Consider the following 15,265-nt stretch of genomic DNA (forward strand, 5'->3'; position numbering starts at 1 on the left):
CCCACCAGGCTCCAGGTCCGCAGAGCCCGCTGCTACACAAGGAGCGCACAACCGGACCATACGCCCGCATGGACACAATGCTCAGAATTATTAATTCCCGAGCAGATCTACTGGCCATGCCAAGGGTCATTAAAGTCAATGGAACTCGCATATCGTCAGCTTCCATCTGTGTAGGGATCTCTGCCTTAACAAGGAGTTTGAGGGGGGAGACCAACTTAATGTGTAGGGACATGTGCCCTGCTCAGTACTTTTCTGTAAGTTGGTATTAAAAACCCATTTGAGGAGAACAGTGTTCTGAATGGTTACAAAAAAAATACTATGCTTTGACAGGAATCAATTAAAAAAAAAAAAAAAAAAAAGATAAAGGGAAGTATCCCCTTCCTTGAGTACTCAAATGTCAATGCATGTTATCCATGAAGCAAAAAATTAATATTCAGCACATCGCAAACACCTGCTTCATTACAATTCCCCCCCCAAAAAAAAAATTTCTATTACATGCAGTAAAAGTAGGCAAGGTTAAATAAACCTTTTGAGCACAAAGGCTTCCCCTCTATAGCAAGCAGCACTAGTTAAAAGTGGGGAATGGGTAAATTATTGTACCAAATGGCTGAGAATTAATCTCTGATGACTAGCTGCAATCTAACGAGGCATCTGTGTCCCAGGGAACCCGCAGTATGTCCCTGGCGGTATGTGCAGTGTGTAGAGTCTGCCTGGCATTCTTTGTCCTCTTTTACAGGCAGCTTTTCGTCTCATTGTTCAGAATATCCTCATGCATCTGTGACGCGTGGAATGCATTCACACTAACAGACTTACTATTGTCTTCTCTCAGAAGCTTTGTCGAGCAAAGACTGCATCACGGTTTCTGATAATTATATTGCTTAATTAATCAAGACAAAAAAAATTTGCAAATCATTGCCCGGTTGCCAAGCAGGGAGATAAAAAATGAAAACAATACAAGCTGAAGCAATATAACAAAAGTAACAGCTATCTGATCAGAAATTCTTATATAATGAAGCTATTAATGCTAAATCGGTTAATGTTAACATTGCTCCAGGTGTCTCTACTTAGATGCAAACAAAAAGGCTAACATTATGTATATAAAAGGCCAAATGTTGCCATGGATTCTGTAACCTGATAGAGAGGACAGCCTTTTCATTTGATTAGGGAATGCAATTTAAATACCAGGGACTGAAGCCAAACAACAGACATTTCTCTCTGCAAGCCTCTTTCATTCACCCTGGGGTCAGTAGCTGGTGAACAAAAGGTCAGCCACACTTGCCCTGGAAATGTCTGGATTAATTTTATTACATTGTAATGGTTTGTACTTTAAATGTAGGGATAACACTAAATTTCCAGTTAGCTATTATTCTTTCTGCCCGTTGGGTATTTTTGACTAATATGTAAGATGACATAGCTTTTCTCGATTGCTTCATAGAATTTTCAAGCATGTTCATAAGGCTAAATTCTGATTTTTCTGACAGAACTTTAAAAGCCAAAATTCCCAAGAAGAAAACTGCTGAGCTCAAAATCAAGGGTAGGACCCCCGCACACACTATTCCAATTTATAAAAAAAAATCAGTTTGAAAAAGTTTGGCAAGCCACTGGTTGTTAGTATATAATGGCTCTGCCATTCAGAACTCAAACAATAATGTATACAGCTGGTAAATATGTCATCTGATGTATGCATTTTTCCACAGCCGGTTGTTCTCTTGGACAAATATTGTCCCTCATATAAGGGAAATGTTATTTACCACACCAATTACTTCCATGAAGTATATTTTATATACATTTTTGCATCCGTAATGTACCAGACAAGAATTTATTAAAAGTAGCTTCTTTTGTATGTGTACACAGATGTACATACACACACAGATGTACATATACACACACCCCTGACATTTTCCAGAGAAAAAGCTATTTTTTCAAAAAAATGTCTAAAATGTGGTTGCTTTAACAATGATTTAAATAGAAAATACTAAACCTCAGATACGTTGTTTGATATAAGGGTATCCAATGCCTACATCATCCCACCGAGTCAGATTATGATGACTGTCTCAAAAACATGTGAGGTTATGCGCAATACCATATGTACATCAGTTACCAAGCCTGGGTAATTATATATATGTATAAAAAACACAGGGTGAATTAATAGCAAATGAGGAACTTAAATCTTTATTCTTTTGCTTTTATTGCCTTGCATTGGAAATTCACAATGATTTTAAACGTTGCTCTTTGTCCAATAACTCCTGTGGGTTGAGATTTCTGAAATATCAGTAATTCTAGGTTTAAAGTAAAAGCTCATTGCTCAGCATACTTTTAAACTGAGATGGACAGACTATATTTTGTATTTCCTGGAACAAACCCTCAAACTCTAAAACAGTGAGTTTTATTTAAGGAACAAAACTGTTGGTCATTTGTATAACACACATGATAGATCCAATAAAGCAGTCAAAACATACCTCTGGTTTCTTCATTATCTCTATGAAAAACATGTGATTCTTCATTGGATAAATAACAATTAAAACATCTCCAAAATCTGTTGGTATAATGCCTCTGCGGTAGTTCCTAGTGTGTTCAGACCAGACGATGTGAACCTCATCATTTCCCAAGTGACGAAGCTGCAACAGCAAATTGGCTCTTTATTAATCAGAGTGATAACAACAGTTTATGAGGGGTCATGGCACACAAATTGAATTACAACGCTCAATAGTAGAAATATTTCATTACAGAAAAAGTTAAAATATTGTTTTTCTCCAGTTGCTCATGAAAAGATCAGCTAAATAATTCGCTTCATTCAGAACGCATTGTTGTTTGATGGCTTAATTAAGTAATTATCGAACTAGCCATTAGCATGATATGTAAATGTACATTACCTGCAATAATTTAAGATGGAAATCTGAATTACTAGAACAAAACCACCAAGAGAACACCATATTCCAGCTAAAATAAGGCAGCTGTTACAGAAACATGAAATGCCTCGACTCAGGATGTGAAGAAACTTTCCATCATGAACCACTATTCCTGAATTTATTACACTACAAGTATCTCCTTGCTGACTCTGTCTGGAGAGGACTTTTGTTTGAAAATGTAAGCAAAATTTCTGGGCAGTGTGAATTAGAGAAGAATGGGAAATACTGCGGGAGTTACCTTTTTATTTGGAGCAGAACTGCATAAAATATGTATAAAATTTAAATGTGACATTCACAAAATGTATCTGAAAGCCTGCATGTTTGCTTTGTTATTGGAGGAACTGGAGGTGATCTAACAGATGGCAAATAGTATTTGGCAATCATGTACAAGCTACACACAATAGTTTCAACTGTAAGCTTTAAAGTTAAAATTTAATCCATATGCAGAATGCCAGCCCAAAGCATAAAGAGAATTTAAGTCCCACTTAAAGCTTAAAAGACCACCCCCACCCTGCTCCCCAATTTGGTGCTAGCCCCTGGAACAATGTGCACAATAGACCTAACAAAGAAGCCAAAACGTAGCTCTGCCTTCTTCACCATCTCTATGCAGGGGAAAAAGAAGGGGGGCGGGGGGGTATAATAAAAAAGGTAGTGATTTTCATTGGTAAACATCAGCTAAGTAATCTCAACCCGCTTCGTATCAGCCAATATTGTACCACTTCATTTTCCCTCTTCAGAACCAGGTAGCGCCTTTAAAAGTAGTGACTTTCACCCCTACATATTGGATGGCAAACTGTACCCTAGTTGTAAGAGAAACATGGCACAACCATAACACATTATGACAATCAAAAAGTTAAAACTATGAACTTTTCTTACAGTTTATACTGTAGCAGAGTAAAATAAAGCTAAGTTCATAGACTGCCTTAGATTCTTCATTTATTTTAAATTAAATAGAAGACAGTTGTATTTTATTTGCACCTACAAATAAAAGATATTTTCCGTTCTTTTGAAAAAAATACAAACAAAAAAATTGCATCTTATAAAAACACAGAAACATTAACAAGACTATTACTAGAGATTCTTACATGCATAAAAATCAGTACAAACTGCTGTTCTCACAGGCATCCTGATTTCTGTGCATTCTTGTATTTTCTTAATCGCTCAGTAAAAATAAAGCAACACCCAAGAAAATACTTATCTTGATAATGTCACAATACAGACTGATACATACAAAACTAAGCAGTAATTTACAGATACAACAAAATTCTGATTTCACTTTTCTGTGAACAGCTGCAGCTAGGTCACCTTAAAAGTCATTACTAGTAAGATGTAAAGTTTAGTCCTAAAAGCCCCCCCAAAAAATCTGTCTGGCTGCAAGACTTTGTGCACAACAGGTTCTACACACTGAGGACCGAAGTGTTTGGCACGGCTGTTCCTTCCCAGAATATCTGGCTATTCTCAGCCGAAGCTGAGCTGTAATTTTCTATGAAAGCTGAGCGAAGGAAGGACCCAGCTCACACCAGCTGTATTCAGAGCAGCCCAACGGCAGCATATTTGTAAGCAGCACCCACAATTTACGAGGCAGAATCCAACGCATCCTAATACTAGAGTGAGTTCTGGCACCAGCTTCACAACAGAGGAAGCCCACAACAGCAGTGTTTAGCAACTTCTGCTTTAAAGAGCGCAACAAATAAATATGGAAACAGATTTCTTTAAGGTGATGCAATTGTCACAAAGTGAACACAGCACTCCTTTCTACACAAACAAACCGTGAAGAAAAGGTTCTGCACTGCCTTGCCTCCTATTGCTTTTAGAGTGATAAATAGCATATACCACTGTAAAAACAGTAACCAAAGAGCACTTAAGAGACCATTTTTAAATCACAGGGAACTATTCTGCTAATATTCAAATACTTTTCACACTAAAGAATCCCCAAACACTATGTACTACTATCGCATCCAAGAGAACAAAATTCAATAAACAGGTAAAATTCAATAAAAGAAGTTAGAGCAATCGATGCTTGCTGTGCTTGAGACAGGAAGTGATAGCTACCAGCTCAAAATCTTGCAAACATCATGTAATAATAAATTACTACAATCCTCATCACGTGCTAGTAACTCATTCTGAAGCTTGAGTTACTTCCTATCATTGTTTTGAAGTCATAGTCTTAATCTTTGTATTTATAAGATATGTTACAAATATAAAATTGGTATTAAGCAAAGATATTTATTCTTGAAAGATAATTTCATTGATAAAAAGCAGTATTAAAATCTTATCAGTGGAAAATTTCCCTGTATTGCTCATTCAAAATAAAAGCTGTAGGCCAGACTCTGTACCCTGAAGGGGACCAGCAAGTTTTGCTTAAAGGCCCAAAGTAACACAGACAATGCTTTTGGAATGGAGACCCATGCTATGCTCTCCATGCAGTTTAGGGGCAGAGAAAATAAAAAGATAAAGCCCAACACATTAAAAAAAACAAAACAAAAAAAAAAAAAAAACACACCAAAGCAGCCATGAAGCAAAATATAGATTAAAAAGCAAAACCAAACAACAGACCAGCTCAACCACAAGCAGTCAGGTTTTTTAAGTTTATGGCTGACTTGAACCATCTCTCTACAAACGTTCAGGGAAGGCAGCTCTTGAAATCGCAGCTGCCTCTCCTCCCTGAGTGAGCTGACTGTGCATGAATTTTTAGCTTGCACATAAAAGCAGTTTCGCTAACACGAACAAAATATATACATTCTCAGGCGCAGCCACAGCTTGATGGCTCAGCTACGCTGAGCACCCCACGCCTGGAAGCTGGGTCGATGTATAGCTTCTGATGTGCATCACGCTGTCGTTAATCATATCTGGTCTGTGTTTCCTCAGCCCTGAGCCGGGCATCCGAGCGCAGCCAGCAGCTCCAGAAGCTACGCAGCCAGCCTCGGCACCGGGAGGCTCGCCGAGCCCTGACGCTCGCCTTCGCTTGAGCAAATAGTTTTCAAGGCTCCCCGCTTCGGCTGGGCTGCACGCTGACTTGACTGCCAGGCAACACGCCGCCGCTGACACTGGTCACGGTACACACCTAATGGCCTGACCTCCTTTCCCTGCTAATTGCATTACACAGCCAGCTGGCTCCAGAGAGGAGTCGTCTGTTCGACTGAAGAATTTCTGCTTTTGGGGAGGCAGGGCTGCTACTTTTGCTAAGTAACAGTCGGGCCTGACATCCCCATTGTCTGGCTGACAGTGTACCCATCCTAAAATCTAAGTTTTATTTGTAAATTAACCAAGAAACTTCCTGCCAGAACAGTGCTGCCTGGAGACTGATAATGTGTGCCTTTCATTCCCTTTCACTCTTACTGTATCACTGCCAATTTGTTTTTCTGCTGCTCGCCAGCCCTAGGCTATAAAAGCCTTGTAAGACATAAGTGCAATTATAGTCCTGGAGTCAAATGAATTGGACAAATCCAATACCACAGCTCTGTCCCCACTTTGCAAACCCCTACAGCAGTTAGATTAGCTGCTAAAAATCTAATCTAGCTCTAGCTAACAAATTTCTGTGGCGAAGGAGCAAGAGTTCAGTATGGGGTTGCAACCAGATTTCTGAATTGAAAAAGTTCTGCTATGACAATGGAGAAGACTGAATAAATCACAAATTCTGCAGCTTGTTTTTAAACCGGTAAGTACAATTTCGGTAGAACAAGACAGGGACAGTATGATGCTGTTACTATGACTGATTTTCATTCTTGCCACAAGATAGCCAGATTAAAAAAAAAAAAGTTTAGAACCAATGATGCTGAACCCTATGGCAGCAAAAGATATCAGCTGAATTTTGATTATTCCACCAGAAAAGATTTCTTTCAGGGCTAAGACTTATTTGGAGAGGGGATTTTTTCTTCCTCCTGAAAGAGCAATATAATATGTCAGCACATACTTCAAATGAAGGAATACAAACTGCAAATAACAACTGTACTGCACAAAAATATGGGGCCAAGTTCATCCTTAGTGGAAGTGTACTTATTCTTACAAATTTATACCAGAAGTGAATTTATCCTATTGTGTTCGGTAAAAATAAAGACCCATAATAATATATTTAAGTAAAATTACTGCATCTGCTTAATTCCCCAGCCCACAGAATTTATGACCTGCTGTACTACTTCCTTGGCCAGCAGGTGGTAAGACCTTCTGTTCAGCTCCAGAGCCTGCAAGCCGAGCACACTGATTGGTATTGAATTCTTTTTGCCTGTCTGTAGGCAAAATAAGCAGAGAAGAAACCACAGAAATTACATAAAGATTTCAGAGATAAGGGGGACCCCCTAGGTTCCAGATAGCATCCATGGGATCCTATTTGATAGAAGCAGGAGAAAAGGCAAGGAAAAACGTTGGGGCCCCCATTGCATTGTGACTGGCAACATAATAGAACCTTCTCCTACCAGTAATGCTGTACTCTATCACAATATATAGTTTTATCACAGCAAACAGTAAAATGGAGAAGGTATGCAATGACATTGTCATCTGCATTCCTCCCACACACTGTTATGAAAAAGAAGGATTAACAGAAAGAAGTAATAAATATAAAGTATTTTTTCAACCTGGACGTACCATTCCAATAATCAGCCCAGCATGCGCTAACTGTTCAGTGAGCAAGTGGAAATATTAAAATACTTCTGATGATCCAAGAGTTGCCACAATCTTGGAAGCACCATTGCATCTGATCACAACTCAGTTAACCAGGTATTGCAGAATTCACAAGCGCAGCATCAACAGGTGTGTGTGTGGGGAAAATACATTTTCCTCTTGTTTAAGAGTATGTTGCAGGCAGTCACATGTTTCTTTTCAGACACACGTGCCAGTTGTGGCCTGCAGATGAAAGGCTGCCAAAAAATATCAACGTGGGACTTCTGTAGACTGAGGAATTTTGTCACTAAAGTATCAATGTACTTGCCTTTACATATTTCAGTATAGGGCCTCCACAGCGAAGGTTCACAAGTGGAAATTTCAAGTAACCAACACTTGTACGGTTAGAAGAGTTCTTCCAGTATTATATATTCCATATATTGTGGATATACACTCACGCTCAAACCACTGGTTTCAAATGCAGGCTAGTTCATCCATCAGCATTTTCAGAGCATTACAGAACTATCAATCATCGAGTAATTTTACAGTGCTTCTGAAATGCATCTTGCCTCCACTCTTTGCTGCAATTGTATAAAATTTGTTAACAAGTCTGTGCTAATTTGCACAAAAATATATGCTTGCTTACAAAAGAGCTGTGATAAATTAAATGAATCTGTTCTGTGCAGAAGCATGGAACCACAGAAGATTATATGTTAAAAAAGACCTCTGGAAGTCAGCTGGTCCAACTCGCTGTTTACAGTGGGGGCAGCTCCCAAAGTCCATTAGGTTGCTCAGAGCTTTGTCCTTCTTTACAGGAATACACAGTTTGATCCCTGCAGGGTTTCATTCCTACAGCAGATTTAAGTTTTTTGTGTTTTTTAAAATCTTAAAGCAATTACTTTGCAGTGATTTCTGTGGATGATATGTACTGGAGTTGGCCTTGTTTCCTAGCACTTCCAAGACTTGGAAGCTGGCAACTAACTAAATGCTTGTGCTTTTTGTTTCTCACAAAGAAGAAATTCTCTTAAAACAAATATAGGGAATACAATTAAATAGAATAACCAGACTGTCTCAATGTCTGTGTTATCCCTAACACGGATGGGAATTAGGAGAATTAGTAAAATACACTGTTTGCAATTAAGACCCATTTTCCCCCTTGTGGTAGCTCTGTCAGTCTGTGCTCTCTCCTCTCCCAGGTGATGTATTACTCAACAGCTAGACAGTATTTCACTGTCTTTGCTATGCATCTGTAAAATCCAGGAGCTATGACTTACATGCGAAGATTGGAGTAAACAACCACAATCCGTGTAGGAAAAATAAGACTAGGAAAAATATGGTAGGAGTTCTCAAACATGAGTAACTCTGCTGCAAAATAATCTGTTCTCCATATCCATGTGGAATAGGGCAAGAATAAATGGGCTTAAACTGAAGCAAAGTAGATGCCACAAGAAATTTTCTGATGGTACAAGAAGTGGAACATAGGAATACATTGCCTAGGGAAACTGTAGTGTTCGTCACTGGAGTTTTTAACTAGCAGCTGGATAAATATCAGCCAGGAACAATAAAAATACAGATGAGCCCTGCCTTGGTAAAGTGACAGAGCCTATACAGCCTCTTAATATGTACCACAGCCCTACTGCTCTATCCTGAAGTACTCTGATTACATTTATTTTTTTCCATAGCCACATAAATCCACTAATATGAAGATAATGAGTTGCCTTCATAAAGGGAAACATGTAATTGTGTTGGGGTTTTTTTGTTGCCTTTTTTTTGTGACAGCTATCACAATAAAAAAGAGAAAGGCTCTAGCTTTACTATTAAATGCTGGGCAATTTTTCAAGACCAGTAATCAGAAATTCTACCTTTTTATTTCAAGGAAAAGCACATGGTATTTTGAAACTAACTGGACAACCAATACAATCACCCAGTGACATATTTATAGATAATTTTCACAGCACAATAGTATCACATGGTAGGCTGGATGGCTGTAGCAGCATTATTAACACACATTAACAACCTATGTAGGACAAGTTGCCAATCCTAATTAAAAAGGCAACGATTCAGTATGCACCTAAAATCTTCTTTGACTGTAAGCAGCAGTTGGCAAGCACCATAATCTGAAATCACTCCTTGTTAGGAAAGACAAATGATTAAGTACTGATACCAACAAAATTTGGGGCTGGGTTCTGGCCATCTTTGAAGTAGAGTCTGCTTGTCAGAATTGTGAATAACTGGATAATGGTTTTAAATATCAGCTGGCTGCTTTTGGTAGTATGCTTGTCACTTCTCTTTCACTTATTTTCTTTCCTGTTATGTGCTGGACGATTCATCTGTAAGGTTTTATTATGCTGCATTTGGTTGTTTTGTTCTACCAAACTACAACAGCTTTGGCAGGCAGAGAACATACAAATGAAATTATTGCTAATATTATTACTAATGGCGGTATTTGAGGCTACCATGGAAATGTTAATTGCATTTCTGAATCCAGAATTTAGATGCCATTTAATTCAGGTAATATAGCTGCAGAGCACCATGTGGCACAGCAAAGATGGCCTGCTAGGACCAGTTAGCACAATCCATTTTCAGTTTAAACTTCAATTATAAGCACCTGAAGACTACAGACAATGTTTTGAAATGCTCAGGAAATTATTTACCTTTTTGGTAAGCGAATCATCTGAATCTGATGGCATTCTTGTAGACACATGAAAAATAATTTCCACAGTCGAGGTAGCATAATAGGGTGCTGTTTGTCCTGTGCTGCCATTGCGCTGCAGGCCGCCCATAAACCCACCATGCGTTGAAAGATCAACCTGATTGATTGAGAGTCATAATTAGAAGAAATTTGAGAAGACTGATGAATAGATCAGTATTTATTTATATACCAAGACTTGGTGAATTTACGACTCTTGAATTCTGTAGCCAACCCAGAGAAAAAGGAAGTCTTCCCTTACAAGTTTGTGATCTTTGTGTTAATCTGTCTGTTTCCTATTCCTGTAGCTGGCATTTACTAAAACTAAACATCTCTTCACTAGGTACTGCATCATTATCTATATGGCTATTCCACCTTCCTTCCAGCAAACAGCAAGGATGCAAAAGCATTGTCATGCATATACACTCTGAGAAATAATTATGAAGTGCAGAGAAAATATAAACAATCAGAAGGTTCATACAAAAAGGAAAACCTTAGAAGAAATTATTCTTAGAAGAAATGTTTTTCTGAAGACAAGCCTGTGTCCAACAGCTTGTTTGTTTACCCAGCTGCATCAGTCCGAGGATGCTACCTCTCCCTGTAGACCCTGTGTCACTTAAATCCTTGAACATGGAAAGCAGCTACTCGGTATTTCCAAAAACCGTAAATGTTCATGTCATTTTAGGTTACTGACACCATTTCAACAATGCAAACTAAACAAACATTTTTGTCCTTTGTAAAGCAGTCCTGTGGTTGGGTATGTGAAGAGCTAAAAGGAGCTAAAATTACGGTGAAATTATGCTGTAGGTCTTAATGATGCAGAAAGCAGAAGTGTCCACTGCAGCACCACCTGTGCAATCACAAACATGTAGGATGGGTTCATCTAGAAGTAGCATGTGGATTTACAGCATTCTGCTGAAAAGGTGATCTTAAGTACTACTGAATATTAACGTGTATAAAAAAATAATCTTTTTTTAATAATTATAAATATGCAGTGATAAGCAATTTGTTTTCCAGTATGTTAGCTTGCCTAAATTTATGACTATTACCTCCCAGCCCAGTCCAGCAACAAAATCTTCATATGCCTGGCTTCCTCGTGCATTGGACAGTATGGAACATTTGTCCTCCTGTCCTTCTGCAATGTAAAACACTGCAATCTTATGCGTTTCACGGCTGTAATTTGATATAGAAAGAAATGAAGGTTAAAGAAGTTTTAGCTCAAAATTATTTTTCAGACCACCTGCACTCAAAAGCTATGAACAAGCAACCATGTTTAACTCCACCTGTCTGTTACATCACTTTCAGTTGCAGAAATGTATTTTCACCAATTATTTTTCCCCATGACCACACTGCAGACACCACAGTTCAGAGAGCAGAGCCAAGTCTATTCCTTTTGTGCATCAGCAAAAGAATTGATGACCAAGTTCCAATTACACAGCTAATCACTTACATCTGTGCAACCTTGCCAACGACAGTAAGATTGCACAGGTGTTAATGGGAGCACAATATAACCTACAGAATTTTAATTATAGGGTGATGATATACAAGAAAGAAAAACATTACTGACTTCCAGATCCTGGGTTGAGTTCTACAAGGCTGACAGTGACAACTGGCTTCTTTGAAAACCAGCTGAGTGGATTTGGTAAGGGAATTGTTGGGATAGAAGAAAATCAGAACTCTGCAGTGCTGCACATATTTTTCAAATAGCTACGTGTCAAGTAATTAAAAAGAATATATCATATTCAGAATTCTATTCTGCCACTACCTGGCCGTAAAGCAGTTGTATGGAGATCACCCTTTAAAATACTGCTTCCGACACAGGGATCACCCTGCAGAAAATCATCCTTTCTGAGTTGAGCCAAGGTCACAAAAAAATTTGAAACTTCTTCCCTCCCCTCTCAGCTAAAAAAAACAGGAAATAGTTGCTGTGTCTTATTATTTGCTACTCATTTTGAATTCTGTGTATATAGTGCCAGTGAAAATACTTTATCCATTCAGGCTCCAGAACTCTTTAAAAACAAACAATCCATTTTTCATACAAATATTTGTATTGCTAGCACATGCAATTTTAATGAAGTTTTGGTTTTGGCAACTTACTCATTCTGTCTTTGGAAACACTAACCTTATCAATGGTGTGTTTAGTAAGCATTACCTACCATTGGCGGGAATCCAGATTTTTCAGTTCTCGCAGTAATTTTGAATTTTTCTTAAGAAGATGAAAGCTTTTTCTACAAATGGATTAAAAAAAATATTTGAAGGAAAATGTAAGACAGTACAGACACAGTATTTTCTCATTCAAATACCTGAGAGAAGGGAATCTAATTAGCATAACTCAAATTATTTTTTTATTGTATTTATAAACAGTCTACATCTATTTAAAATAATCACTGAAGCAGGTATCCATAAAAGTCCAAAGGTATGCTCTGCCTACCACCCAGCTACATAATTCTCACTTTAAGTGTGTACCTGTTTGGGGGTAGAAGTGAGAAGAGTAAGAGCACCATACACATGTTCTGAACCCTCTCTTCCTACCTTCTATCCCAGGAGTTCATCCCCAAGTCATTTAGCAGCAGCCGACAGAAATAAAAGGATGCTTGAGGTTCAGCAGGACGTGGTGGTTCTTGACGGGCCACCTTCATACCGAACTCCGAGCTGCACTTAAATATATACTCTTTTTCACGGGCACTCTGCCTCATCAGGGCTTCAGCAATTGCATTCTCTTGGTCGTAGCTCATACCAAACGGTGGTGGCGACGGCTCGTTCAGCTTTCGCTGGGGATGTAAAAGACATTCAGGGCTGGTGTTACCTATCTTTTCCAGCAAATGGTCCAGGGCATCTTCTCCGTCTTCCACCTGAGAAATGTCTTTCTGGGAAGTGAAGTGGTGCTCAGGGTTGCCCGAGATCACAAATGCGTTGGTTGCACTCTGCTGTGGAAGGCAGCCCTCCAAAGGTCCGTACAATATTCTGCCATCCCAAGAGTACTTCCCTGAGATATCTCTGACAATTACCCTAACGTCTGAGGGGGTAGCTGCTGGCTCAGTGTCTGTCGTCTTCTCTGCAGGGATTTGGAGGTAAGATATAAGAGTACTGTCATTAAACACAAAGAGCTGCAGGTTGGGACTCCGGAAGACTTCTGAGGACAGCTCGGAGGACTCAACATAGGAGTTGTCATGGTTCTCGCTAAGGAGACTGTGGAGAATGGCAGGGCCTCCACTAAGTGGGTAGTGACTCAGGTGATTCACCAAGTGAGTCATAACCATCCGCGCCGTTAAAGGTATCAACTCTAAATTCCTCCTCCTTTTTTCTAAAATGATCAACAAAAAGATAATAGATCAGTAACAGCAGCAAGACACTGTTAAAAAAAGAGCATCTGCAAATTTCTGTAAGATTTCAGAAGCTTGCCTTAGTTGTCCTCCTAATTCTTCCTGTTAAAGAAACTATTTACAATCAGCTTCCAAGAAATTCTACCTGTCACACATTTTATTTTATTTTACCACATGCTCTTTGACATTCAGTCTAATGTAACATCCAGGTCTCCACAAACACGCACAAAGTCCTTCACAGCAATCCCACAGCACCTGCTGTCACTAGTTTAATCTGGCAGGTTAAGGCGTTTCTCCTTAGCGTCTGTATTCCCAGTCATCCCCACAGCAATCATAGCAAGAGAGGGACACGGCACAAAAAGCAAAGGTAAACCAGTGATGCAACTAAGAACCACTGCTTCTTGATCTTTAGCAGCATAGTGCAAAAGTTTATGTATGAGGCAGGAAGAGACTTTCTGGATTCCAAGATGTTCCCTTCAGCACAGGCAAATACATCCGTTATTCCATAGATTGATCATGCTCCGAGTTACGTTGTTCCTCCGCTTCTACTGGAATGTTATACCAGAATATTACCCCTTTTTTATAGCCAGAAACCTTATAATTTTCAAGGTTGGTTCATGCTCAATTTCAAACCATTTTTCTCTAGTTTATAGCATTTTCCTCTTTCCTTGCTATTTATACCTTCTAATGCACTTTTAAACAACAGTTACATCCCTTTTCAGCTTTTTCCTAGCCCCGCCAAAACCAAAATTTTTCAGCCTCCTTTCACAAGAGGCTCTTCGTTCTTTTCCTGTATCCTGTAAGTAGAAAAATCTCTGAACTGATCCTTTTCAAAAGCAAGCTAACCAAAGAACTTGTATGACACCAACATATCCAAGAGGACAAACAACTCATTCTACCCAAAACGAGAAATGTACCCGACATGTAACTTTATCCTTCTGCTATTCGCAGCATGTCCTACTCAGTAAGGAACCTGTGCAGAACAGGTTTAATGTTTTTAACTTTTTTGTTAAAAGTACATACACAAAACCAAAGAAAATAAGCTGCACGATGGAAAAAAGGACACCATCAAAACTTGGAAGTACTGTTTTACAGCATCACTGTCAATCCAACATTATCTTGCTCAACTTCATATTGCATCTGTACTTTTGATTCCTTTGCAGAAATACATTAATGCATATTAATATGTGAAATTACTTAAAATGGACATAATTCATAGTTGAACAGCCATTGTTTTAAAGGTTATTTTTAACAACTGTTTGAAATAAAGATGACCTCTATGATAAATCCTTTAGAGATAAAATATATATTTATAAAAATAAATTATTTCATGTGTTTGGATGCATTCTTTTAAGTTGACTTTTGAAAGTTAGTAACACGTACCTAGATCCAAATAATCTCTTTTCACTTTAAAGACAGGTAGATTGTGAATCAGCAGGAACTGCATATTTATGCAGCTGCAGAATTTTATCCAAATTGTACATTTTCTTATCCAATCACTCAGAGCAGGCAAATTATCTATGACAATGGGTTCATTTCTGCTGAAAAATTCAAGAAGGGCAGCTGCATATTTCTGAAAGAAGTTTGATTTGGGGCTCATCTTTGGTTGTTGAATTTAATTCTATATACTAAATTCTAAGCAGTACCAAAGGCAAAACCAGCTTCTCGGTCTATTCTATCTCTGCTATACAGCACCATAGTGTCATTTTCTTTCTCCTGTGATCTTCATAAAGAGCAATGTCAGCAAC

The 15,265-nt window shown here is 38.6% G+C and overlaps 1 protein-coding gene across 4 annotated transcripts in view; it reads right to left on the reverse strand.

Moving 5' to 3' along the window:
- The window catches only part of RALGAPA2 (Ral GTPase activating protein catalytic subunit alpha 2), a 142,415-nt gene that overhangs the window by 53,128 nt on the left and 74,022 nt on the right, over positions 1-15,265 (reverse strand). For all 4 annotated transcript variants that reach the window (XM_080407772.1, XM_080407769.1, XM_080407770.1 and 1 more), the window contains 5 exons: positions 12,727-13,498; positions 12,351-12,422; positions 11,244-11,367; positions 10,160-10,315; positions 2,460-2,618 (listed from right to left, as the gene is read on the reverse strand). In XM_080407772.1, coding sequence (XP_080263898.1) covers positions 2,460-2,618; positions 10,160-10,315; positions 11,244-11,367; positions 12,351-12,422; positions 12,727-13,498 — 1,283 coding nt within the window. The remainder of the gene's footprint in view (positions 1-2,459; positions 2,619-10,159; positions 10,316-11,243; positions 11,368-12,350; positions 12,423-12,726; positions 13,499-15,265) is intronic.

This window comes from Falco punctatus (genome assembly GCF_963210335.1).
Source record: "Falco punctatus genome assembly, chromosome: 12".
In the NCBI taxonomy this organism is placed as follows: domain Eukaryota; kingdom Metazoa; phylum Chordata; class Aves; order Falconiformes; family Falconidae; genus Falco; species Falco punctatus.